This window comes from Crocuta crocuta, unplaced genomic scaffold (assembly GCF_008692635.1).
Source record: "Crocuta crocuta isolate KB4526 unplaced genomic scaffold, BGI_CrCroc_1.0 scaffold6, whole genome shotgun sequence".
In the NCBI taxonomy this organism is placed as follows: domain Eukaryota; kingdom Metazoa; phylum Chordata; class Mammalia; order Carnivora; family Hyaenidae; genus Crocuta; species Crocuta crocuta.
In genome coordinates, this window is record NW_027531917.1 from 10,933,464 (window position 1) to 10,960,810 (window position 27,347).

At 35.6% G+C, this 27,347-nt stretch overlaps 1 protein-coding gene and 1 long non-coding RNA gene across 9 annotated transcripts in view; one reads left to right on the top strand and one right to left on the bottom strand.

Moving 5' to 3' along the window:
- The window catches only part of LOC144240505 (uncharacterized), a 111,067-nt gene extending 94,204 nt beyond the window's left edge, over positions 1–16,863 (bottom strand). For 3 of the 5 annotated variants that reach the window (XR_013337748.1, XR_013337746.1, XR_013337744.1), the window contains exons 1-2: positions 16,027–16,863; positions 9,228–9,314 (exon numbers count right to left, since the gene is read on the bottom strand). This is a non-coding gene — a long non-coding RNA (uncharacterized LOC144240505). Of the gene's footprint in view, positions 1–158; positions 8,180–9,227; positions 9,315–16,026 lie in introns of those variants that run through there. The other 2 variants (XR_013337747.1, XR_013337745.1) reach the window with 2 other exon arrangements.
- Positions 16,863–27,347, top strand: part of VGLL3 (vestigial like family member 3) — a 149,830-nt gene continuing 139,345 nt past the window's right edge. For all 4 annotated transcript variants that reach the window (XR_013337743.1, XM_077774873.1, XM_077774874.1 and 1 more), the window contains exon 1: positions 16,863–17,100. Coding sequence is in view for 3 of the 4 variants with exons in the window: in XM_077774873.1 (XP_077630999.1) it covers positions 17,065–17,100 (36 nt within the window). In the remaining variant the exon portion in view is untranslated. The remainder of the gene's footprint in view (positions 17,101–27,347) is intronic.

Consider the following 27,347-nt stretch of genomic DNA (forward strand, 5'->3'; position numbering starts at 1 on the left):
ATGGAGATAGAGTACAAAGGAAATATTTGAAGTTAGATAATGCTGATCTGTAAGGAATATTCTTGTCACATTCTTATCACACTATCTATTCATTAAGAACAAATGAAAATAAGTAAAACATTTTTATGTGTGTCAACCTCCCAAAGTCATCTGCAATATATTTTTAAATTTTTATTTAAATTTCAGTAACACAGTATGATATTGGTTTCAGGTGTACAGTTTAGTGATTCAGCACTTAACATACAACACCTGGTGCTCATCACCACGTCAACTGCAGTATTTTCAACCAAAAAAAAATCACTATTTCTGGTTATTTTATATTTTCTGTACCCACCAAATACTTTATTTACAATATTTTAGTCCTTATTTAATCTTCCTAAGTGTTCTACTAAGTTATTAAATTATAAACTCAAGGAGAGAAAACATCTTAATTATTGCTGATGTCTTGCAATTCTCAGCAGGATGATTTATACATACTACGTGTCCAATAAATATTTTACTGAGTTGAAGTGTAAAGTACTTTTGGGGTGCTTAAGTGGCTCAGTCAGTTAAACATCCAACCCTTGATCTTGGCTCAGGTCATGATCTTATGGTTCAAGAGATTGAGCCCCATGATGGGTTTCGTGCTGATAGTGCAGAGCCTGCTTGGGATTCTCTCTCTATCCCTTCCCTGTGCTTTCTCTCTTTCTTTCTCAAAACAAATAAACATTAAAAATAACAAAGTGTTAAACTGTTGTAAAAGACTGCCACGTTCTGAACTTTTATTAAAACAATTGTAATTAAAAATGTGGACCTTGGGTAGAAAGTATCTTCATACTCTGAACTAATTAGAAGCACACATTCTCAAGTTCCGCTCATGGTCTTCTCAATCAGAACCTCTGTGGCAGGGCCTAGAAATCTATATTTAACTAGCTCAATAGGTGATCTTTATCCCTCTAAAGCTAGAGAAAGATTGTTTAACGATATATTTCACATTGACCACTTATTATAAAAGGCAATGCATATCAAATCTGCAGATGACCCCAAAGCTAGGAATGATAACCAACAGAGTATTATTTGAGAAGGAAAAAATTCTACTAATGACAACAATTGATGTACCTAACAGAATAATATTTAACATGTATAAACATAAGGCCATTATACCTTAACCATGCATTTATTCAACAGCACCTGTACATCAAATATTATTCTGGATAATGAATGGAATGGATACAAATACATTCCCTACCTTCAAGGAGGAAATTTTCGGCTAAAGAGATAGCTATCTACACAAATCATTGGAAACACAGTAAAATAAGTGTGTCAGTTATTAAGCAATTGTCTCTCAGTTTTAACACCTACCCTTGTAATGCTTGGCCTGGGACTCTGCAGACCACATTTCTGGTTTGGCAGCTGGCTCCCTGTTAAACTGTGAGTGGAATGCCAAAGGAAGGTTGGAAGGCTAGAAGAAGGGATGTGCTGTTTCCTCTTTGCTCCCATTGGCTTTCTGTGGCTGTCAGTGTTTCCCTGCTTTGGTATTTCACCCTATAGCGCTGTCTTGTTCCAGTAACAGCAGCTGAATCCAGTTTGCAGGTCTTCCAATACTTCTAGAACCAGCCTCTTCCACATCTCTCCAGAAACATCAAAGCTGGTGGGCTAGTGCCCTCTCCTCAGAGTTCTGAAGTCCAGCTCCTCAAGGTGGCTCTGTTGCGCTGAGAGCTGGCACTGATTCAGAGGCCCCTTATCAAAGCTTCTACGTTGAATTGACTTGCCTCTCTTCTGTTTCTCCAGCCAGCAGGTGGTAGTTTCCTCAAGTAATTGCTACTTCTATGGTGACTTTGTGTTCCACTTTTGCCTTTATTCCTATATCAGCCTCAGGCCTATTAACAATTTATTATATTAAGTTATCCCTGATAGAATAAGTAGTGAGTATTCTGTCTCCCCACTGGACATTGGACAATATACTAAGTGATAGTAGGAGAGTGACTATGAAATGGTTAAGCAGCAAACCCCTAAAAATCAGGGAGTCTGAGTAACTGAATTAGCCCAAGACTCACAGTTGAGTTTTGGGCCAGTTGAGCAAATACTTTCAGTTTTGACCTCAGTTTGGAAATTGCCTTTTTTCCCCCCAAATGTAGAAAGCACCCATATGATAGTCAGTGTACCATAGGTGAAGTAGAGGCAACTATTTGATGTTCTAATACATAAAGGGGAATAAGAGAAGAAACAGGTTTATCTTGTGTTTCTTCACAGAGCTAGCCCTGAATGAATGAGACTGGCTGGTTAGCTAAGTTGGTTAGGGTGTGCTGCTAATAAACTTTAACTAACAAGTTGAAGTTAAAAGAAAGACCCTTCTAAAAGTCAACCCTGTCTAAAGATAAAATGGACTTCTGAGGAAAGAGGAAATTCCTTTTTCTAAATGTTCCATGACAGCTTGAGAAACTATTATTTGACACTATTGTATGGAAACATTCTTCAATAAGAAAGATCATTGAATTGATGGCTTATTATGGTAGGGTTCTATGGAAATGGAATTAATGTAATAGTTTCATTATGCCCTTTTCCAGTAAGACAAATATTTCTTAAAATGCATTGAACAGGCAAGAAGAAGTTAGGTAAGAGAGCAGAATGGACTGAATGTTTACTTTGCCATAAAATTCATATGTTGAAACCTAATCCCTAATGTGATAGTATTAGGAGGTAGGACCTTTGGGAGGTGATTAGGTCATGAGGGTGGCAACCTCATGAATGAGATTACTGCCCTTAAAAAAGAGATTCCAGAGAAGTCACGCACAGCTGTCCTGGAACCAGGAAGTGGGTCCTCATCAGACCCTGAATTTGCTTGTTGCCTCCTTAATCTTGGACTTCTCAGGTTCCAGAACTGTGAGAAATAAACATCTGTTGCTTACAAATCATCTAACCTGTGGTAATTTTTTTAAATAAAATAGTCTGAATAGACGAAGACAGAGAGTTAAGGTAAGAAAGAAGGGTTTTGGAACATGTAATTAACTGAAGCTTGCCTTGGTGGTTAAGTTACTGGAACAGGGCAATGTATTAGGAAAGTAATTGTAAAGACTCAGGCAAATAGGCTGGAAGAAATCACTCCTATCCCTGGCCCCTTCAATCCTTGTAATAAGCAAGGTCAAAAACCCCTGCAGCTGAGATTTTGTCCTTGTCTCAGGTTTCAAAGACCCTGTTTGAAATACTCTGTTCCAGAACAGCATGTACACATGAAAAGTGCTTATCTGTTTCAAGATTTTCAATCTTGTTCTTTTTTTAAGTTTGCTAAGATATTTGCAATAAATTTGAAACTTTGTGTTATATTGGAACATGATACAAAATGCTATTGACATTTTTAACAAAAATATTATAAAGTTTTCTACAACATCATCAGTCATGACAACAGCACAGCTTACTGGAATACATCTCTCTAAAAATTTACCCAAATCTAATAAATAGACAGCAGCAAGGAATCTTAGTGTTTATGAGATATTAGAAACACATGGATTCCAATTTCTATATAAATTTTATATAAATTATTCTATAAATGATTGAAAAAGAACAATTTTATATAAGATTGGCAAGTATGCTGGGATGAATTAGAAAACCTGCTGAAGGTTTTGACACAGTAATTTTATAGCTTCCAGGTGTAAATATAATAGAAAGGGTGGATTCATATTTATGGGAGTTGCATTATTATTATTTTGGTTTATCTGGCCAATCCTAAAATATGGTTATTAAAATGGGAGGGGGGAAATCATATTAACTCTTTGTCTAAGTTATGTCAAATGTACCAATTTTTAGAATACATAGATGTTTAATGTCACCTAGATCCTAATGTTTCGTGAACTAAATGAAATGTTTCATATTTCATATTCATAAACATATAATCATTGACACAAACATTTAGTTTTATCAAAATTAGTGTGTATATGTGGGGTCAGATTACTTTTATGTGTAAGAAATAATAAAATTCCTATTGAGGCAGGACATAGATATGACAACAACTCCGTTTTTTAAAATTACATTTAGCATTATTTTTTATTATAAAAGTCTTGTCATCCTGACATGCCTTTGCCTGTAGGTGGAGATCTGGTGTGAACAATTACTTGGTTAGATGCACATTTGGCCATGTTGGTCATCCTACCATATTTCATTCCTAATAAAAGATAGAATACAAATACTTTTCCAGACTTCTATAGAGAGCTAAATCATGATAATAAGTGAGGAGCTTTTTAAATCTGCTATGTCAATGGTTAAAGTGTGTCATAACTTGATAAAGTCTGTATGCTTTAGTGAATCTTAAAATGTCTATTCTCTTCAGACAATACAAGTACAATAAAAATGGATTGTTTTTCACTTTTTGATGGGTTTTGATTACAAAAGTATCGAATATGTTTACTTCTCAATGGGAGATTTGGTTTCCATGGGGACCAAACCAACCTCATCTGCTGTTTTGCAGACCATGCTCCGTGTACCACCTCCACTTTGGCAGGACTGGAGAGTGGCTGAACACAGCTACCCTGGCAAATGTACACAGCCGTCAATACAGGTTCTCCTCTTGTTCTACCCCCTTCTGACAGCAGAACCCAGGAGGGGGCTTCAAGGATGTGCAGCTTTCCTCCCACTTTCAAGTTTCATCACTTGTGATGCTCTTTGAAACTGGAACATTCTACATGGTGATGATAAACATCCTCCATGTGTCACAATGTTTCTTCAAGTTAAGTGTCAAATTATCTGGCAATATAAATAGGTGCCTTTTTTTTTTTTTTTTTGCTGTTGTAATGCCTTCATTACAGATTCAGCACAGATCAATGGTATTTCTTATAAAGATTGATCAAATATCTATCACGTACTGACAATCTGCCCTATTTCCTATTTAATATATACATACTACTGATTCATGTGTTCATCATACACTTAATAACAGCTTGCTATCTGTCAAGTATTGTGCTGAGTGCGAGGGGTATAGAGAGAAGTAAGACAGAGTTCTTAGTCTCAGAATGCTACTCTCTTATAGCTCAGAATCTAGAGGAGATGAATTACCAGAAGAGGTAGTTGTGAGTCACTGTGATAAGTTTAATGGTTTGATACTTGCCATAGAAGGGACCCCAGTCTCATTCTGCAGCATTAAGGAAGTCAAAGGAAGGCGTCTCAAAGACCTTGCTCAAGGAATGAGTATAAATCAATCAGGTGAAGAAGCAGCGGCTTGAAGCAACAAATGAAAGTAAGAAACTGCAGTTACAGGCTTAGGAGCCAGAATCAATTCTGTGCCTGATGGAAACTTAGGCTGGTAGTGAATGGCAAAAGCAGTGAGATGAAGTCTGGTAACTGGCCTTCCTTATGATATGTTAGAAACTGTATTTTTATCCAAAGCCATTGAAGAAATCTAAAGAGTACATTAAGAGGACAACCTGTCAGTTTTGTGGTTTTGAGTAATTATTCTGAAGACTGCATGGAATATGTATTTGAAGAAATGAGATGTTTGAATAAACAAATAGTCATTTATTTTTCTGGGCCAAAACACAGCCTTGATGAATATAGGAATCAAAACCTTTAGCATCTAAAATTCAGTATTTTACTAACTGCAATTCATGTGCTGTCATTAAAATAGATGTTACATTTTTATTTATTTCTATTTAGCTCGTAAGAGAGAATAGCTGGAGAATGGCATACTAGCAAGTCTGCTGATCTGTAAGTCTCTGGTATTTCTTGGGTCAGTGGCAGAAACTGAGCCAATGTACAATTGATACAGAGAGTCCAGAACATTCTCAAAATTTGAGCTTTCTAGTAGATGACCAAAAATATAGAGTGTTTTCCACTATTATAAATAGAAATAGAAATGTAGCAAAAAAAAGTAGCAGGATGGAAACCTCAAGCTTTGAAGGAACTCAGAGATTATTAGTTCAATTCCTGTATTTTATAGAATGCAACTAGAAGCCAACAGGGTGTAAATAATATAATCTAAATCAAGCAGGGATCCACATTGCTTTTTGTTCAGAGTGCTCTCCACACATATGAGTTATATGCTTTATGTGGTCCTATCCCAAGAATCAATGGTTTTTGTTTTGAAGACAGTGTTCCATTTTAATAGATTCAAGATAAAATGTTAGCAGATGAGTCTGAAACATTCTGACTCCTCTCAAGTTGGAGTTAATACATTTGAAATAACTACATTTTTTCTACTACCTTATTCCTGTTACCTTTCTACATTCCGTTATTATTAGCTTATTGCAAGTTTAGAATTCTATTTAATAAATATGTACTGATGACCCAGATGAAGATAGTCTCCCTTTTCTAGAGGAAGGTATAGACAAGTAGTGTAATCATATATTATTAAAACAACTTAAAATTTATTCCTCAGGAAATGTACTTTAGACCACTCTTCTAGTCATTTACAGCGAGGTTTTTTAATAATGCAAGTAACAATGCAAGCAGAACTATTAACTTAAAAACGAAGCCATTCATTAGGAGAATAAAAAAAAAACCATGATGGGTGAAAATATTAGGTTTCTTGAAAACTAAAAAATAGTTGATAAAATGAAAACCAGAGATCCTGAATTGTTCAAGAAAGAAACTTAAGAAGTGTTTTGGCAAATGTTGTTAGAATATTAAATTAAAAGGTAAAGCATTTGTCTTTCATCTGAAATAGTAATAACCATTATTCAATATTTCGAGTTACAAAATGTGTGGACATTTGTGTATGTGTGGGTGCCATTCAGTCTTGGGTAATTGAAATGGCTAAATAACACCCATATGGTAAACAGCTTGGTACGCCCAGTATAAAGGAAAAGGTGTTGGCAGTGAATCTGTGAAGAAGGCATTATTATTTTCACTCATAGAGGTGATGTAAGTATCTAGCTTCAGGGTTTTATTTCTTTTCTCTAGTTTCCCCCCACCCCTGCCTTCTTTTCTTTATTTTTTGTTAACATGTTAGGCCCTGGCTAGGTTTTCATAGAATGAAACATTTTTCAATACTAAATGTTCAGGTCTACCCCCCTTTCTCAAATTAGTTGGCTTGGAGGGTGATGGAAGACAACCTAAATATTTAGTTTAATGTATCGAGAATCATTAGCATTATAGAAGAGATAAAAAAAAAACAACATAAAATCTGATTTCTATCTGACAAAATTTTCCATTCTTTGTAGGGCATCTTGACATACGTGAAGCAAAGATAATTCGATAATAGTAGTTATCATATTAACTGTTAACATATTATGAATATTTATTATCTGTCAGGGCCCCTTTTAGTAATTTCCATATACTGTTGAATAGATTGTACTGCATTCCCATAATAAGTCTATGAAATTAGCATTATGATTATGCTAATTTTGCAGATGTGAAAATTGGAGAACAGAGAGTTTAAGTAACTTTAAATCTAAGCAATCTTGCTTCCCAGCTTGTAACTACAATGGTATGCCTTTATGTAGTAGGATAACAATGTTTTTTATGTTTTGTTCAACACTGCACAAGCTGTGGGACTAGGAAAGACATTAGAGACCATGATGTTTGTGACAGGCATGAAGAAGAGCTCAGAACTTGGAGTTAGGATGATGCAGCTTCAAATCTTCATTCGGCCAGTTGTGTGAAATATATAGCTTCTTCCGTAAGCCTCACTTCATCTATAAAATGACCACCTCACTCCCCTCATAATGTTGTTTTGAGGATTAAAGGAGATTATACATGTAATGGACCTAGCTAATAGCAGCCATGTGGTATGCTTTCAGTAAAGGTGGACTGCTATTTTTTTTTTCAAGCACAGCTTTGGTGTCTAAAGAGAATACACTGTGACAGACCAATTATCTTCAGTTAAGCAGAAGGAAATTTCATGTATCAAATAATTTTTGAGGATTTTCCTTCTGAAGTAAAAGATGAACGTTAAAATTTTCATGTTTTGTTTCATTTTGGAATTCAAGTGTACATGTACTTAATTCTGGTACAATGTAATAATTTCAATTATAAATTTCTGAGGCTAGAGACTTCAGACTGAAGTTTATCAAAAATAAACAGTGAAGGGGCGCCTGGGTGGCTTAGTCGGTTGGGTGTCTGACTTTCGCTTAGGTCATGATCTCGCCGTTCGTGGGTTTGAGCCCCGCATCGGGCTCTGTGCTGACTGCCAGCTCAGAGCCTAGAGCCTATTTCAGAGTCTGTGACTCCCTCTCTCTCTGACCCTCCCCTGTTCACGCTGTCTCTCTCTCTCCTAGAAATAAATAAAAGATAAAAAAAAAATAAACAGCGAATTATTTATGTTATATAAAGCAATGTTTTTGAACACATATCCTCAGACTACTAACATGAGGGGCTATAAATATTAAACCTATGTGATATCTGTAACTCGTTTCGAGTGTTTACATGGAACTTATTTGACTCTTCAATGAAACTTTTTTCTTTTTTTTATTTTAGATGTTTTATTTATTTCTAGGAGAGAGAGAGAGACAGCGTGAGCAGGGGAGGGTCAGAGAGAGAGGGAGACACAGACTCCGAAACAGTCTCCAGGCTCTGAGCTGGCAGTCAGCACAGAGCCCGACGTGGGGCTCGAACCCACGAACCGTGAGATCATGACCTGAGCGAAAGTCGGACGCTCAACCGACTAAGCCACCCGGGCACCCCTCTTCAATGAAACTTTTTTTTCAATTAGATGTCCATCCTAGAAGAGTTACTTAATCATTTCCCTGTGAAAGAAAATGCTTATGTTTTACTTTTATATACTCAGAATCAAAACTTCAAAAATCTCACAGAAAGTTGAGCTTACCTCTCCATTTTTAACATGTTTTGAAACATAACATCCCTAAAATAATACACCTTTGGAGATGAATAATATTCATTATTGAAAACTACTTAAATCACATGACATAATAACATCTTTAAAACATTGTCTTATATTTTTAATGCATTTTAGACATTTTAAGAAAGGACATTTAGGGTGCAACAGGTAATAATGTCTGTAATACAGGAATAACTTCTAAAATGTAATAAAGAATTAAGCATTATATTTAATGGGAATAGTCTGTCATAGTCAATCTGAACATGAACCATCTCTAAAAAGAGAGTTCATAAATATGTTAATAAAATAAAAAAATTGAAAGTAGGGCCAATGCATTGCCTAAACAGAAAAAAATAAAACATTCCATTTTTGCCTTATTAGAGTATAGGTATTTTAATGCATTTTACATTTACAGAAAATAAGCTATCACTATCTAAACTAAACATTTAAACTATCTAAACTATATTTAGACTTGAATATTTACCTGTAAAAAGTCTAAATTCTGGGGCTTTCAGAATCCTCTCCCTTTCAACATTGATTTGGAAGCTTCAAATAAGTCGTAGTATCAAGTCTGTGAAAACAAGGAAATTACCAATATTTTTTAAGTAATCTTTTGGATGCATAGAGTAGCAGCCTAGGTTTGGTTTGAGAAAGCTGGATCCCATGTGTCTTGTTTTCAGTATTTATCACTGGGGTAGACGAGCCTCACCTTGAAATGTGGGCCAAATAGTCTCTTCACTCAGTGAGCAGAGAGGCTATGTGGCAGGGTTGAAATCAATATTTACACATGGCCTGTGAAATCAAATTGATTTGAAGTTTTCCCTTCATGATATTAGCAATGGTAAAGAATGATTTATCAAGCTCCATAACCACTTGGAATTCATGAATTTCAAATTAAAATTTGAGTCTTATGTAGTAAATAACTATGTTTGGATTACTATGAAGTTCTCAGTCTGGGGTGCACAGAAGGACTTCAGGGGACCAAGAGCCAAGGACCACGGCAAGATTCTCTTCTTTTTCATGTGTATGTGCTTTTTTCCTATGACAAGAGTCTTTAGCTTTCATTACATTCTTAAAGAGATCCATGAACACAAAAAGGTAAGGATCACTACATTGATCGAGGGAAAAGGAATTCTAAATATCCATCACACATTTTAAAGTGGCTTGGAAGAATTGGCCTAAATTTAAATTTTGTGTGTCAAAAGAAAAAAAAAGATCGTTTTGTAGAGGTTCTCTAAATAGTATTCTGTAGAGGCCCTGATAAGTTGATCTGGGAACTATTCTTATTTTGTGGATAATCTAATACTGAGAAGACTATGCCTGAAAATCTGAAATACACATATGGGGATAAGAGAGAGTAATAAAGTTGTGGACATTTATAGAGTTAAGTATTAGGCACCAGATACTGAATTAGGCACATGCAGACATGTGTGTATAGGGATGTCAAGCATCACTCAGCACTTAGCACCATGATTTTCACTTCACAGTTTAAAAATGAAAAGCATAAAGGTTAGAAGCATGATCAAGTTAACACAGGTGTTAAGAGGGAGACCTGAGGTTCCTACCCACGTCTGACTGGACTGTACTATATCCGATATATCATTGTTTTAGTTTTTCTGTGCTTAAAATAAATCTTAGTGTTCTTTAGGTAGAGAGTGCCAGGGATTTCGTTTTTAACAATTTATAGAGGCTATGTTTGGTGCCTAGAACAAAATAAGAAACTCAGTAAATATTTGTAAAAATAAATGCATCTAGCTCAAAGTACCATTTAACTAATAAAGATATGAGACCAAAGGAGATAAAATATTTTCTTAAAGGCTACTCACCTAGTTAATGGCAAAAGGCACAAAAATTCTATATCCTGTATCCTAGATAAAGATTTTGTTTACCACATCTGAGTGGTAAAGCTCATTCCAGAATACTCTATTTCTGAATCAGTACTGGCTGTCTGAAGTAGATAACTTTAGATAACTTTTCTTTTTCTCTCCCTATAGCTGGGAATACAAAGAGATTGCTTTAAATAATCACATCTGAGTGTCAGCTAACACTCTATGCTTAAGTTTTCACTCTGTCCTTAAAAAGAATTTACCCTTGAATATATATGGGTTTCTTGAACTGATTTATTTTTTTAATTTTAATTTTTTTTCTGTCTCTCTGATCTATAATGGACCTTATAAGTCTTCCCATCCTGTTTTGTAAGTTCCTCTTCACTAGATCTCTAGCAACTAAAATGGAACATGCCCCAGGCTGAACTCTTCAGGGCTGCCTTCATGGGAGTATGATTTGTGCTAGCCATGGAGTCCAGTGCTTGGTTTAATGTTCTGCTGTTGCTGTCTTGAAATTCTTAATAAAATTTCATTTTGAAATTACATTGTTGGTCTTACTCTTTATTCTCCTTTTGCCAATGAATACAAATTTGTTCTTCTTAGAGTGCCTGGGCGGCTCAGTCAGTTAAGCATCCGACTCCTGATTTTGGCTCAGGTCGTGATCTCACAGTTTTGTGGGTTCTAGCCCTGCATTGGGCTCTATGCTGATGGCACAGAGCCTGCTTGGGATTCTTTCTCTCTCTCCTTCTTTCTCTGTCCCTCCCCTGCTTATGCTCTGTTTCTCTCAAAAATAAATAAAGTTAAAAAATTAAAAAATGTGTTCTTTTTATATTTTCTATTTTTGAAGGACACCTCCAATATCTAGGTCACCAGGTAATGCTGGATACAATAATTTATCTTCAACTTTACTTCCCCCTGATCACCTCCACATCCAATTATTGTCAAAATCTTAACAATTCTAACCTAACAAAGAGTCTTATGATGAATCCTTCTTTTCTTTTGCCATCACATTCAATAGAAAGAATCCTACCTTAGCAAAACTTAGTCTTGATTTGAAATCGGGTCTCTGCTATTTATTATTGGTTATGTCCTTCAGCAAGTCAATTTCTTGAATTTCTATTTTCTCATCTATAAACTAGGAAAAATGAAACTGCATATTTAAGAACTAGAAATATAATTTGATAAGTACTTAATATAGTGCCAATTTTTTAGACAGTCTCATAAGACACTTAATTTTAATTCTCTTCTAACTTCTAACATGACTTTATCTTGAGATCAGTTATCAATGTATATTTCTGAGATACATATTTTATCTACAGATTACTTATTCAATTCGTTCATTCATATGAGTTGAGTAATCATTCATTCATATTAACATTTTAAAATGTTCCTCCCCAAACTAAAAACAAAAAAAGTATCCCTAAATTTATTGATAACTTTGTTATCGAGAAATGAAGTGTATGTTTCCTCCTTTTGAATCTGGAAAGGTAGGGAAAGCTTCAACCAATAGAATGGAAATACATCATATGATTTATGAGGCTGGATCATAAAAGGGCATGCAGCTTCCAATTTGTTTTCTGGAACTCTTACTTCTGGAGCCCTGATACACCCTGTAAAAAGTCCAACAATCCAAGTGCCAGCATACTGTGAGGAAGCCAAGCCACATGGAAATGCCACACATGGACACCCAGTCACAGTCCTATTCTTAAAATTGTCCTGTCCAGGCATCAGATAAGTAAATGAACAGCCTCCAGATGATGCCAGACCCCAGTTATGAAATCATCCTAGCCTTCACAACCTCTCAAATGAGACTCCAGATATGGTGGAGCAGGAACAATCCACCTCCTCTGTGTTCTGTCTGAATTCCTGAGCTACAAAATCAAGCATAATGAAATGGTTCTTTTAAGCTGCAACTAAAGTTTAGATTCATGTGTTATATGACAATTGTAACTGGAACAATTCCAAACGGGGTGGGGGGGAAGAGAAAGAAAAAAAGGAAAGGAAAGGAAAAGAAATCCCATGTATTGTATATGCCCCCACCCCCACCCCCACTTTCCTTCCTTCCAGCCTTATGTCCAACAGCTCCTTGTTCTGTGGAATCATCCCAACCCTTTGGCAATTTCCCTTATTTATACTGCTGTTGCTTATTGGAAAGCTCTTCCTTATTTTCTTCACTCTATTAAGACTCAGTTTTGCACTATTAACGTGCTACTTTATTACTTAATCCTTCAGTCTCTCTTGCTATATAGTGTATTCTTCTCAATTCTGATAGAACTTTTTATAAATTTTTAAAAGTTATTTATTTTACTTGAAAGAGAGAGAGAGAGAGAGAGAGAGAGAGAGAGAGAGAGAAAGAATGTGCACATATACATGCAGGAATGGAGGGGGACAGGGGCAGAGGGGAAGCAAGAGAGAATCCCAAGCATGGAGTCCAATGCGGTTGATCTCATGATCCTGGGATCATGACCTGAGCTGAAATCAAATTGGTTGCTCAATTGCCTGAGCCATCCAGGCACCCCTGAATTCTGATAGAACTTTTTAACCTCACTTTGATATTTTAAACATTCACCAAATATAATTGTTCTTGTTTGTGTGCACACTGAATTTTTACTAAGACAGAACTTACATGTGATTTAATACCTCGCCTACAATAAATAATTCTTTGTAGGTGTTCCATGCTTTGTTAATAACCCAGCATAAATTAGAGTTGAGGCATTGAGGTGCTTGTAGTCCTGAAAAGTTATTAGCAGTTACAATATATATGAAAGTCAAAATTCTCCTCTTGACTATTACCATGTTACTTCCTTTGTCCTTTTATATTCCCTTGTATATCACTGATTGTTCTCTGCACAAATATTTATTTTATAATCATATATTAATTAGTTTGTGAGTCACCATTAACCTCAACTCCATTTTGTCCTTATGCTGTTATTCTCCCAAGGATTCTCTAGCTTAGAACAAGAGTTGATTTGACCACCTACACCACCTGACATCAATGAGATACAATCATCATCAAGCTTTTACATAATGAAAACACTATAAACAAGACCACATAGGCCCCAAAGACATATTCTCTGAGGTATATATTACACTTTAAAATCTGAGTTTTACTTTATTTTTAATACTACTTATTCCCTTCCTTTAAAAAATATTGAAAGGAACAGAAATTAGTGTAATTTTAAAAAATTACTTATATTTTAGTTACCGTAAGTTTTTCTCCCTTCCTTAAATGACCTACATTTGGCTTTAGAAAGAAAGGATAAAAGAGAAGGAAATTTGCATTTACTGTATATGCCAGATATTGATGAGCAAAATCATATTACTTAGTTTATTTGCTTATCGTATTCTTTTAACATAAATTTCCTTCAGTTGAAAGAAAGGAGATTCTTAGATAATATCAGATGTGTTTGTGTCTAAACAAAATATATCAAATACCATTCAAACAGCTGATTCAGTCTATGTGTATTATGCAAAAGGTCGGCTAAATGTATGGATTTGATAACCCCATAATTACTGAGAGATACACAACGCCAAGAAAGAAGTCATATAACCAATGTGGGATTAGGCCCTGAACAAAAATCCTTGATATTTTCAGACATCCTGCAGCTCTCTGAATTCCCATCATGTTTTTAATCATAATTGCTTCCCTACCACCCATCTGGGCTGCTATCAACAGAGCCTTATGACTTCCAGGGAAGAATAAATAGGGAGACAAGTGAATTCCTTGGAAGCTCCAATTCTGCGTTAGTGCAGATTTCTACATAATAAAATAATGGAGTGAAGCATTTAAAAAAAGATTCAACTGAAGCAAGTATCTTTAAATAGATTATTTTCCACAAGGAATCAGTGGGTGCTAATGTTCCCTTGTTGGCTATAAAATCACTGGGGGAGAAATAACAATTATGGCAATCACAGCATAGTTTAACCCTACGAACTTAGAGACAAAGAAAAAATGAAAAAAACTTTTAAAAGATCATCTTTAAGAAGGCAACACAATTAAGGTGGCCATTCACAGGAGGTTTCCAGCCACTTCACTCTCTCTCCAGAAGGGGCTCTATAGCATCTATGGATACCCTTGAAGGCATAACAATATGCGTTTCTGTTCATGGATTTTAGGGATTGAATATGTTATTAATCAAAAGAGTCGCTGTACTTTCATTGCTTCTGGAATCTCCTGGGGCATTGTATACAGCTGCATTCAAAGAAAATGAACTGTTATAAACTTGATCATATTCATCCCTTGGGCTCATCTGATTACAAAATTGCCCAATGAGCTGTTACAGTGCTTTCAACTAATTAGTTAACCCATACATTGTGTTTCCTTTCTTATTTTTTTCTTTTTCTTCTTCTTCTCCTTTTTTTTTTTTTTGGCCTGTATTTTACATATTTACTCTTTCTCTAACAAGGTATCTCAGTGTTTGTTCTGCTGTCAAAACCCTCAAATTACATCACTAATATATACTTTTTCTCCTATCATTTTTAATGTAAGGAAAACAAACAGCACACATTTCCTTTGCCATGTTATTGATTTTAAATCAGAGACATTAAAGACAATTCAGGAACTCAGAAGCTACATTTGACTCTCAGATCATATAATTTCCTAAATCAGTGGGTGAAGATTCAAGGGTCTTTCTCAATGTAGATATACTCAAAAAAAGAAACAGATATTGGGGTTCCTGGGTGGTTCAGTTGGTCAAGCAACCAACTCTTGGTTTCGGCTTAGGTCATGACCTCACGGTTTGTGAGTTTGAGCCCAGTCTCAGGCTCTGTGCTGACAGCTCAGAGCCTGCTTAGGTTCTTTTTCACTCTCTCTTTCTCTGCCCTTTCTCTGCTCCTGCTCTCTCTCTCTCAAAATAAACAAATATTTAAAAAAAGAAACTGATACGTTTTCAGTAAAAGAGATAGTCATATAGAGGAATAAAGTGAATTCTTCAGAAAGTATATTTCTGCCCAGAGAGGACTCCATCCTAACCTAAAGGGAAATTTCACAATATCCAAATCCCTTGATGTCCTGCAAATAAAGGAAGTGGATGTCCTCAAATTTCTATTTTTTTATTATTAAAGATTTATTTATTTTTTAGAGAGATTGTAAGCGAGGAAGGGGCAGAGAGGGGGACAGAAAATCTGAAGCAGGCTCTGCACTGACAGCATCTGAGCCAGATGTGGGGTTCGAATTCACAAACCATGAGATCGTGACCTGAGCTGAAGTTGGACCCTCAACCGACTGGGCCACCCAGGTGCCCTTGTCCTCATATTCCCTGTAGCAGGATCCCACCTGGATGGCACCAACCTTGACTTCCAAATGGAACAAGCACATCTACGAAAGGAAAAGTAGTGACACTTATGGATGTCATAAATCTGAAGAGAACCTGGGAGAAGCTGGTGCTAGCAGCTCATGCCACGGTTAGTTAAAAACTCAGCCGGCGTCAGTGTATAACAACCTCCAGGAATACTGGCCTGCGAGTCGTGCTGAAGTAGTCTGCTGCCCCCGAGCCACTCTCCTTGCTGGCTGCTTCACTTCCGGAACCTTCACTAACCGCATCCACTTCCCAAAGCAGAGACGTCCCGTGGTTACGGAGTCCGGGGCTGACCACCAGCTTTTCACAGAGGCGTCTTACATGAACCTGCCTACAATTGCTCGGTATAACACAGGCTGTCCTCTGTGTTATGTGGACACTGCCACCTCGTACAGCAACACATGCGTTCACTGAGCGAATCTGACGAGCGGGGAGCAGGCCCGGGAAGTTCTGCGCATGCGTGGCCCCATCTTCTACGAGCGGCCACCAGAGGTCATGCCTGGGGTCTACTTCGGCAGAGATACTGAGGAGAGATGCCTGGGGTCTACTGCGGCAGAGATACTGAGGGGTTGGGAAAAAAAAAAAAATAGAAGAGCAAGCCTCTGTTGAAAAGGCTGTGGTCAAGGAGGAATTTCAGGGTGAACGGACCAGTTCCTAGGTTCTCAGCTGACGTAATCCGAGGTTGGCGGCTGGCGTGTAAGGAGCGCAGGTGTCCGCTGCGCCTCTTCAGCGGTTCCCCGCGGAAGGCTGGAGCGCTCCGCGCGTCCCTGAGACTGGCCTTCAGCTCCGCCGTGCAGGCTACTCAGTAGGGAAGAGCAACCACTGGTGGTCTTAAACTGTTTCTCCACAGACTTAGAGCAGAAAATGGACATAAGGGTGATGAAAAAGAAGCAGTTTCTTAAAAAAAAAAAAAAAGAAAAGAAAAAAGGAATCAACAAACGCAAATGTTATGGACAGAATGCGTCCGCCTTCATATGTTGAAGCTCTGTGTCCGTGATGTGACTGTGTTTGGACACAGGGCCCTTAGGGAGGTAATTAAGGTTAAATGAGGTCATAAGGGTGGAGTCCTTGTCCCATAGGGCTGGCATTCTTATAAAAAGAGGAAGAGACACCAGAGCTCTCAGTCCCTTCCCACAAGAACAAAGAGAAGACGCCATCTGCAAGCCAGGAATAGAATCCTCACCAGAAACCAACCCCGATGACACTTGATCTGGGACTTCCGACCTCCAGAACTGTGAGAAAATTAATTTCTGTTGTTTAAGTCATCCAGTATGTGGTATTTTCTTGTCAGCCCTAGCAGAGTGATAGAGCAGTAGGGGTGAGGGGTAGAAGAAAAATATATACAGTTAACCCTTGAAAAACTTGGATTTGAGCTGCATGAGTCAACTTACAGTATGGAGATATTCTTTTGATAAATACAGTGGAGTACTGTAAATGTATTTTCTCTTCCTTAGGATTTTCTTTTTAAAGTTTTTTTTTTTGAGAGAGAGAGTTGGGGGGAGGGGCAGGGAGAGAGGGAGAGAGAATCTCAAGCAGGCTCCACAGTCATCAGCAGAACCTGATGTGGGGCCCAAACTCACAAACTGTAAGATCATGATCTGAGCTGAAATCAAGAGTCTGACACCTGACTGAGCCACCCATGCAACTCTTTTTCTTATGATTTCTTAATGACATTTTCTTTTGTCTAGCCTACTTTATTGTAACACCACAGCGTATATTGTAGGTAAAAAAATGTGCTAATTGACTGTTACTAGTAAGACTTCTGGTCAACAAGACTATTCGTAGTTATGTTTTTTGGAGAGTACAAAGTTATATCAGATTTTTGAAGGCATGTTGGGGGAGTGCCAGTGTCCCTAACCCCTGTGCTGTTCAAAGGACAACTCTAGGTTCAAAATAAGTGAGTAAAAGTGAAGTAAGAGCCAATAAGTCTTATAAAAATTATATTCTTGCCAAGATAATAATAAGAGCAGAGTGCTACATATTACTGTTTCAAACAAATCTGCAGTAAAACCAGAGGGTTGTGCTATTTTCATGCCACAGAATTTTTCAGAACCCAGTATACCTCTCGGGTGTCTTTTACCGGCCTAAAAATGACACCCTCTTTTTCTTTAGTGTGCTTTGATTGAGAGTCTAATGGAAAGTGTGCTATGTAAAGCAGTTTAGATATCAAATAATTTAAATTATGGAAATCATGTTTGTAAAGTTCCCAAATGGTGATTATCATTGGGTAATTCAGTGGGTACCTCAGCATTCCATTTCTTAGTTATATTTGTGTAACCCAAGTGTCCCCAAGCCCCCTCATCTTTTCCTTGACTAGACGTAAATCTCGTTTCATGGGAGATGCAATACCCATCAGTGTTGTGGAAGACACCTTAAGAGAAAGGCTGTTTGCTTTCCATGACTTCTCTACTACTTAGAATTCTTGGTTCTCTTTCACCATCTCATTTCCTTCAGCTGTTCTTCTCTTTGCATGTGACTCCAGGTGCTGCCATAAATGGGCAGTGGCCATTCTTTCTATACTCACCAAAGTCAGTCTAACTTGAAAGTTTGTACAAAACAGAATTTTTACTGAAAATCTGGAAATAATAGAGGGAAAATATCACCAAGAGGAAAAAAACATCCAATCAGATATTTTTTGTTGGCTACACTTGTATAAGGGAATTTTCACTTGACCTACCTCAAATAGTTGGATGGTTTTTGCAAGTTCTTCCTTCTCCCATCCCCTTTCCAAGTCTTACAGTATTTTATTTGTACATCCAGAAAACAATTCCATAATACCAATTATTTTGTTATACAGAGCAATTTAGTTCTTACTTTGCTTTATTAACTTTGCTGTGAAGCATATTTTTAAAATTGTTCAGTAAAATTACCTTTTTGTGTACTGTTATGATTTTTAACAAACATTTGTGTGACTGCTACCAGGATCAGAATACAGAACAGTTCTACCACCCTTTTGCAGACATACCTTTCCCCATTCCGAATCCCTAGGAATTGATCTGTTCTCCATCACTACAGCTTTTTGAGAATGTCATGTACATGGAATCATAGAATATGTAATTTTTTGAGGCTGTTTTCTTTTGCTCAGTATAATGTCTTGAAATTTATCCAAGTTGTTGCATATATCAGTAGTTATAGCCTTTTTATTACTGAATAATATTCCATTGTATGGATTTACTGCAGTTTATTTATCAGCTTATGTGCTGAAGGACATTTGAGTTGTTTCCAGTGTTAAGTGGTTATAAACAGAATGACTATAAAATTTTGTGTAGAGGGTTTTGTATGCATATAAGTTTTTAGTTTTCTCAGTTAAATACTCCAGTAGTAGGACTGGTAGGTTACATGGTAAGTGTATGTTTAACTTAAAACAAAAGCAAAACCTGCCAAAGTGTTTTCCAAAGTGGCTGTACTATTTTTGCATTCCTACCAGCTATATAGGAAAGTTTTCATTATCTGCATCCTCAACAGTACTTAGTATTATCAGAATATTTTCAGCTATTCTAATAGGTATGTGGTGGTATCTTTTCAGGGTTAAAATTTGTATCTCCCTAATTGCTAATGATATTAAACATTTTTTTTCATGTGGTTATTAGCCATCCTTGTATCCTTGTTGGTGGAGTATCTGTTCAAATTTTAAATTTGTTCATTTTTAAATTACGTTGTTTGCTTTTGTAGTGAGTTTTGAGAGTTCTTTATATGTTAAAATGTGTCCTATCTACAATAATTTCTGGAGATTAATATTTAAAGGACAGTGTTCTGATATTTTCTCCCATTTTTACTTTTTTTTTTGGTAATTTCAGACTCAACAGCAATATCCTTCTTCTTTGCCAAGCTTAAAATCTGTACCTATGCTCTTCATCCCTTTACTTGCTCTGCCTCTATCATGCTTCTTTAATTATGGCTTTTCCCTTTAGAGTTTTCAAAACCTCTTCTTGCATGATCCATTTTTTTTCTTTAATGGTAAAGTCTTTATATCTAATTTAAAAAACTAATTCATGATTCTTTTTTAAATTACCATCTCCCTGCTTCCCATCACTGCTATGCTTCTTGAAAAGTGTTCTGTATTTGCTACTGTCTTCTACCAAATTTATGCAACCCAAACTCTGCGTTCATTATCATTCTGGAAATGGTCTTTGAGTAATCACCAATGATCAGTAGTTTTGTCTACTAGTGGCCTCCTTCTGTTTATTTACCTCTGTGCAGCACGTGGCATTTTTGCCCCCCACTTCTTTCTAGATAATGAAAATATCACAAAGCAATCACTGTGGTCACTGAGAAAAGGTAAAAGTCAATATATATTTTTGGAAGCAGAATCCTTTGTATGTGTTCAGGGGAAAAAGAATTTTTATAGGAAAATTCAGGCAAAAAAGGATGCAGAAATGCTCAGAATTTAGCATATGCATATAATTTAACTGGGCATATTTATATTATTGTATGAATACAAAAGGCATTTGTATTCATAGCATCTTTTTTCATTTTAATTCACTTGTTCTACCACATTGAAATATATGAATTTAGTTTACTAATGTAATCTTTCAGCATTCTGTTTTTCTGATTTGTAAAATGGAGATAAAAATAAGCTAACCCAAAACTTTGTCAATATCATGTGAGATGATGAATGTATTTAGTAGACTACCTGTAATATAGAAAGAAGTAATAGGTTAACTATTTATTTTATTTTCCCATATTTCTCTAATTCATTTCAAAATGAATTTTAAAGACAAAACAATTCACTCAGCTTGAATCATCATTCAGAATTAATACTGGCAACCTATAGAAGAAATTTTTGGAGTTTTGGACACAGTTTTTTCTTTTTAATTGTGAATGTCTGAACATAGATGCCGTATATATGCCTTTTACTTAATCTGGGTGAGTAATTTCTGTGTCTGCATAGAACCTCTACACAAGCCAGATTTGTATAGTTGAACCAAGTTAATGAGAATTCTATCCTATGAATGCACTTGTACTGATGGGGAATCATGAAGTAGTTCAAACATGACTTTGAGTGCTAGTTAACAGAAAGATAGTACAAAATACTTCTGTTTATTTATCTTTCTTAAAAATTAGTTACTTGTAACAAATTATTACATACGTTTGTGCATATAGTTCGGTTCCCAAGATTTCTTTAATGCTTTTTTTCCATTAGTTCTATAAAGCACTCTGTGTTAATCTCTTAGGGAATTGTTGATATTCTCTATAAGACAGTATACACTCAAGGACTTTCATTTTGTCTGTTTTCTTCCATAGACCCTCTTGCCTAAATAATTCAGTTAAGAGTCTCTTATATAAACCATGTTGTCTTTGTTTATTTTTATTGTTGAGTATCCATCTCTATTATAATTCCAGTTTTACAAAGAAGCAAGGGCTATTAATCAAATTTAACTAAAATTGCTCTTTGGACCATTTCTTTTGGTAGTAGCAAAGAAGTAAATCATGTAGAAGGAGTCCATTAGAATCATTATACTTAGCAAACAACATGTTTATGGCTAATTATAATAATGTCTCTTAGTAATATCTTGATGTTATACTTGAACACACAGTAGAAAATTGCTCTGTGTTCCTACTTCTCTTCATCCACTAAAGATGGAACAGTTATTTTGAACCAGTATTTGTGTGCATGTGTAGTATGTGCATGTGTTAGGGGAGGGGTGGGGGTTGTCATATACTTTCTTTCTAAAAATATTAAATATTATCTAACATATTTATTTTAAAATTGTTTTTAATAAGTTAGGTTTGTTTCTTAAAGTTGCATAAGAATCTTTGAGACATAGGGTGTCATCTGAGTGATGTCAAATTTTCAAGTTCTAATTTTTTACTTTGGTTTCGAAATTTGCACTGTGGAATATAATTTGTTGTTTTAATGCAAATGTATTTGTTGATTTAGTTAGTTTTAGGCATGCTTGTTATAAAACATTCAAACAGTACAAAGTTGATGAAGCCAATGGTTTCTCATCACATTCATTGAAGATAACAGAAATTGGCTTTATCTACGTTCATACATTAAAGTTGATGAACTCCTATATGAATTTTTTCTAAAAATTTATCAGCTCCCTTAGATACAGAAAAGTCAACTGGGTAACATTAATTTGAAACTGAGTGAGCAAGGTACTTCACTTACAGAGGGGGAATTTCAGGTCAAACCTCCTAAGCCCTCTACCTTTTCCTTCAAAGTTTAATATATATACTAATCACCAAGTATCTTGGTCTGTTCGGACAGCTATAATAAAAATCCTATAGACTGTGTGGCATAAACAACAAATATTTATTTCTGGAGGTTAGGAAGTCCAATATCAATGTATTGATAGAATAGGTTGTCTGTTGAGAACCTACTTCCTGGTTCATTGACTTCCAGCTTCTCATTTCGCCACATGGCCAGAGAGCTCTCTGGGGTGGACATTTGTTCCATTCATAAGGGCTCCATTCTCATGACCCAAACACCTCCCAAAGACCCTACCTCCTAATACCGTAACTTTGGGGGTCATAATTTCAAAATATGAGTTTTGGTACAACACAACATTTAGTCCATAACACCTAGAGAATCTTTTTAAATGGCAGATGGTGATTCAGTGTATTTGGGGTGAGGCCTGAAATTCTACATTTTTAATAGACTCCTTGGAAACACTGATACTGCTGGTCCTAGAAGCCCACTGCACAGAAAAACAGTCTATTCTTTTCCCCCATCTCTCTCTAAACTGGGTACTATTAAAGTAATAACTAAAGAAGATAATTTAGGTTATATACATAAACTTTATTTAACAGTCTGCTTACCCAGAGAATGGCAAAATGGAGCAGAAGGCAGAAAGCTTTTATACAATAAAGAACAAGAAAGAGAAAAACAGAAACTATCTGGTTGGCTGGGCTACATAGTCAACTCTGGGGTGAGAAGGAAAGGAAATAAATATAGAGCCCAGGATTGGCTTGGTGTTAGCTGATTGGCTGACTGGATATACTATGTGTGTTGTGAGACAGAGCATTCAGAGTGACACAAATGTGTAAATTTCAGTTTGTTGATGTTATACCCCAGGCAGGAGCACCTCCATCTTGGACCTAGAAATTTATTTCAACAATATTGTTGACTATTCTCCAATAACTTAAAATTTCTCTTGTGGAGTTAAGGCCATTTGGTAATAAGCAGCATATTCTATTGCTGATAATGCTTGTTTTTGTTTTTGTTTTTGTTTTGATGTGTAGAATTTGTAAACTTTTTGCTCTGGCCTTGACTATTGATGGCAGACATTGGGGAGAGAGGAGGTATAAAAATCTAAGTTTGTCTCTGTACCAGGATGCCAGCAATTCCCAGATCTGTTTGTATAGAACTTTCCTAGTTTGTAATGAGTAGGTGCTGCCTGTATTAAGATGTCAAATGGCCTTTCTGAGTGGGGTGTCAAGAGTTCAGTACTATTCCAGTAATACCATTGGGTGGATTCTGGCATCCCTGAAACTCTAGGAAGTCATGATTACCAAAGGAGGGAGAAGATACAGTTCTGCTAAAAAATCAAACAAAAAACATTAAAAAAAAAGTATTTTAGCATGTGTGGTTTTGATGGCTTAAAGGACTATAGCAATTCTGAATATTTTTAGCAAAATGTTTGCTTTTAATAATTTATTGATTTAACAAACATCCTAATATCATTTCTGGTCCCGTATGGATTCCTAAATATATAAGTAGTGCAAGGACAGTGTGCTTAATTCTTTCACTAACAGATGGGCCTGGGTTTTTCTGTCACTTCTTTTAAGTTTAAAAAAGAAAAATACAGATAGAATATGGAAATATAACTTATAAGAGATGAGGGAAGGGACTTCCGTGACCGCTAATGAAAAATAAAATGAAAGCAATTTTGAAAACCCCTAATGCTATTGCTATGTTTAAGACATTTCTTATATTTTTGTTGCCATTCCATTTTGCTTTGTTTTCCTAGAATGGCTTGTTATTTGTGGGCAATTGTCTGGAAATGGTGGGAAATTATTTTTAAATTGTAGACATCAATATACTATAAAGCTTTGTATTAAACACTGGCTTATACAAATTTATAAAAAGAATTCTATTGAAAAGGAGCTAAACTCAAAGAATTTGAATCATCCAAACATTTTCTATAGTTAGGAACTCAGAGGTTCTTGTATTTGTAAACACAAAGACTAGTTTAACAACGGGCTTTGTTTTGCATGAGTTACTGCATAAATTACTCCCTACTAGAACTCACAGAAAATTATTGCTCCACCCTTCCCTGCAGGAGTATTTTGAAGGAAATCTAATTAACAGTACCTTTCACATACCACAAAGCTGCAGGATTTCACAGTGTCATCATCTCTGGTGACCTTATGGCAACTGTGTCCCAGTGTATTTTGGATGTTAAACTTATCTTTGCTTAGGAAAGAATTCCAGGTGTATCCTGCTTGGGATTCTTTGTTAAAAGATTTGTGCGGGTTATAAATAAATATTAAAAAACAGGGAGGGGATGGACACCTGGGTGGCTCAGTCCCTTAAGCGTGCATCTTCCACTCAGGTCATGATCTCTTGGTTCCTGGGTTTGGACCCCTCACAGGGCTCTATGCTGACAGCTTGAATCTGGAGCCTGCTTCAGATTCTGTCTCTTCCTCTCTCCCTGCCCCTCCCTCGCTCATGCTCTTTCTCTCTCTCTCTGTCAAAAATAAATAAACATTAAAAAAAAATGATTGGTGAGGGACAATGCATTTGCCTTCCACACAACCATAGTTCTTAGGCCTTTGTATTTCAAAGATGAGTAAATAGTATAGCAAAAAGAAAAACGAAACAAAACAGGGAAATAAGCACATGCTGTACACAACTAATTTAACCAAAATAAATGCTTTAAATAAATCAGTAACTATAAATCACTGTCATTTCTACAGTATAAAAATCATAAGTAGGGAAAAACTCTGATAAAATATAGTGTTAAAGATCAACCAGGATAGCAGCTCGCATCTACCAGTAAATTGTTCTCATTTTCAAGACCATGTACTTCATATATATTTTCTCATTGCCTATTTTTGTTTGTTTGTTTATAGTGTTTTCTAAATGGAGTACAACTAACTACAAGCTCATGAAAACTTTATTTCAGGTCATTGGTCAGGTATAGCTTTGGGAATTTTTCCCTTTTCAGAAGTGACTGGCTATGACTTCTTGATTTATCCTGGAATTAAGCCTGTAGAAATCCAGTGAACTAGAATTTAGTGGAATTTATTGCATAGTTTGTGGCTTCATAAGGGAAAGGAGTGATAGATTTTTATCCTTTTTTTAAAAAATGTGGGTCTCTTTGTTATACTATTCTAAATTAATAATAAAAGTTTACATAAATAAAATGTATATTCGAAGATAGACCACCAGCTTCCATTGAGCCTTATACATCATCTTGTTAGTAAAAACAAGAGTGACACTTATTTGGAGGATGGAAGGATGTTAGCATTTCTCTAGTTAACACGTACCTCGATTGCACTATGAAATATTAATGCTAAATCATGTTCTCAATTGCTGGATACTCCTTCTTAAAACTTCTGCAGAGGATATAAGCACTTTCAAGAGGGAATAGAAATTGAGTCATTGAAATTTTTTCACTGATGAATGTATTGTATGTATGTTTAATTAGTCATCATAATTTGAGATATCTGAAGCAATAATTATGAAATAATGTTTGGTTCATATAACAGTGGATCCCTTGAGAGCTCATAAAATATGATGCAATTTAAAGTATATTAAATATATTCATCTTCCTGGAATAAAAACATACTGCAGAATCCAAGCTAAGGCAAAGGGCAGTTCAAGAAATTAGTCTCTGGAATAAAATTCACCTTTATGTGCTCATTTTGAAATATGACTAGAAATAAAACTTGGGGAAGAGAGGTAAATAATGTCATTTTCTTATAGCATAATTATTCCATGTTGGGGGAAATAAGTAATATTAAAATATTTTAGATATAATATTACACTTAAAGCACTCATTAAAAGAATTATAACCCATTTGATTCTATTTAGTGAAACCTAAAAAATCAGTACATAATTGAATAAAAATGGGGTGATGCAATAGCTATTATTTGGTTGAATTAAGCACTTGGTGCAATGTTGGGCATTTGGTAATATATAGTAAATATATGCTTAATGAATGAATGATTGACTGGATAAATGAATATAAAGGCAGTTGTGTTCTTATTTGTCTGATCGTGTTTCTATGTTTGTATCTGTGTGTGTGTGTATGTGTGTTACATTATGTAAATGACCTGAGATTTAAAGATGTTTTTCATACTTTAAAGATAAGATGAGCATATAAATATACTTACTCATAAGAAAAATAACTATACAATTTTTAAGTATGGAATTCACAAAGCAGGGAAGTAATTTATTTCCGTTATGAAAAACTTATAGTTAGGGAATTTTCAGTCCATGGTGCACTTCATGTGGTTGGAAATGTTATATTCTATGTTCACTAAGTTCTGTAAGAAAACAGAGTACAAAACTGAAAATTCAGAATTTGTTTTAGAAAACTTAGCCACAGGATAATATCACACAACAAATGGGGGCAAAGGAAACAAACTGTGGTAGGAAAAAACTCCTGTCCTCTTGAGTACAAGAAGTGAATGATTGCCAAAGGAAATATCAGTTGTGGCAAGTTATATATGCCAATCCCCAGGATATATAGATTGCTTTGCTAAAACAGCAATCATATAAGTTGTCTTATTAAGCCCTTTATTATCAATAGCTTTTGAATACAAAATAGGAGATTCCTTTCCATAAGAAAATAATAATTCTGTCCTGGAGAGCAGTTCCCTTTCCAAAGCAATTTTGTTACAATAATGTCTATAGAAGACAGTTTTTCCTAGAACATGAAGGCAATTTGTCTCAATGTAATGATTTGGATTGATACTGCATTTTGGTGCACAGCCTACTAATGCATAGAATTGTATACTAAACTTTAATTGGAAGAGAGTGAGCTAGAAATATAGTGGTCCGTTTTATAGACTATTTCCATATGACACAGAGGAATACTGTAAAACATGCCAAGAATAATAATAGATTTTACAGCAGTTAATATTTTATTTGAAGCAACATTGTTTACTTTCACTTTTTAAATTTTAAGTAGCCATGTATTTAAGGCCAAATTCTTAAGTACCGACTGAAGAATCTCTATTATGCATTACTACTCTAATGGATGTTTCATAAGATTTATAAAACATTTTACTCATAATTATGTGCAGCAATCAAGTAGTGTATGTTCACAGAAGATTCTGAAGAGTCAACATATGCTTACTAATTTTGTTTTCAATTAGATCAGAGGTCAGCAAATCTTTTCTGTAAAAGACCAGATAGTAAATATCTTAGGTTTTTTTGGCCAGGAGACAAAATTGAGCATATTTTGAAGGCATTTACAGAACAAGAGAAAAAGCACATTTTGCCAGTTTTTATAAATTTAATTCAAAATATAATAACCTAGTATAATTATAAAGTTATTTTAATAACATTTCATCTAAATGAGG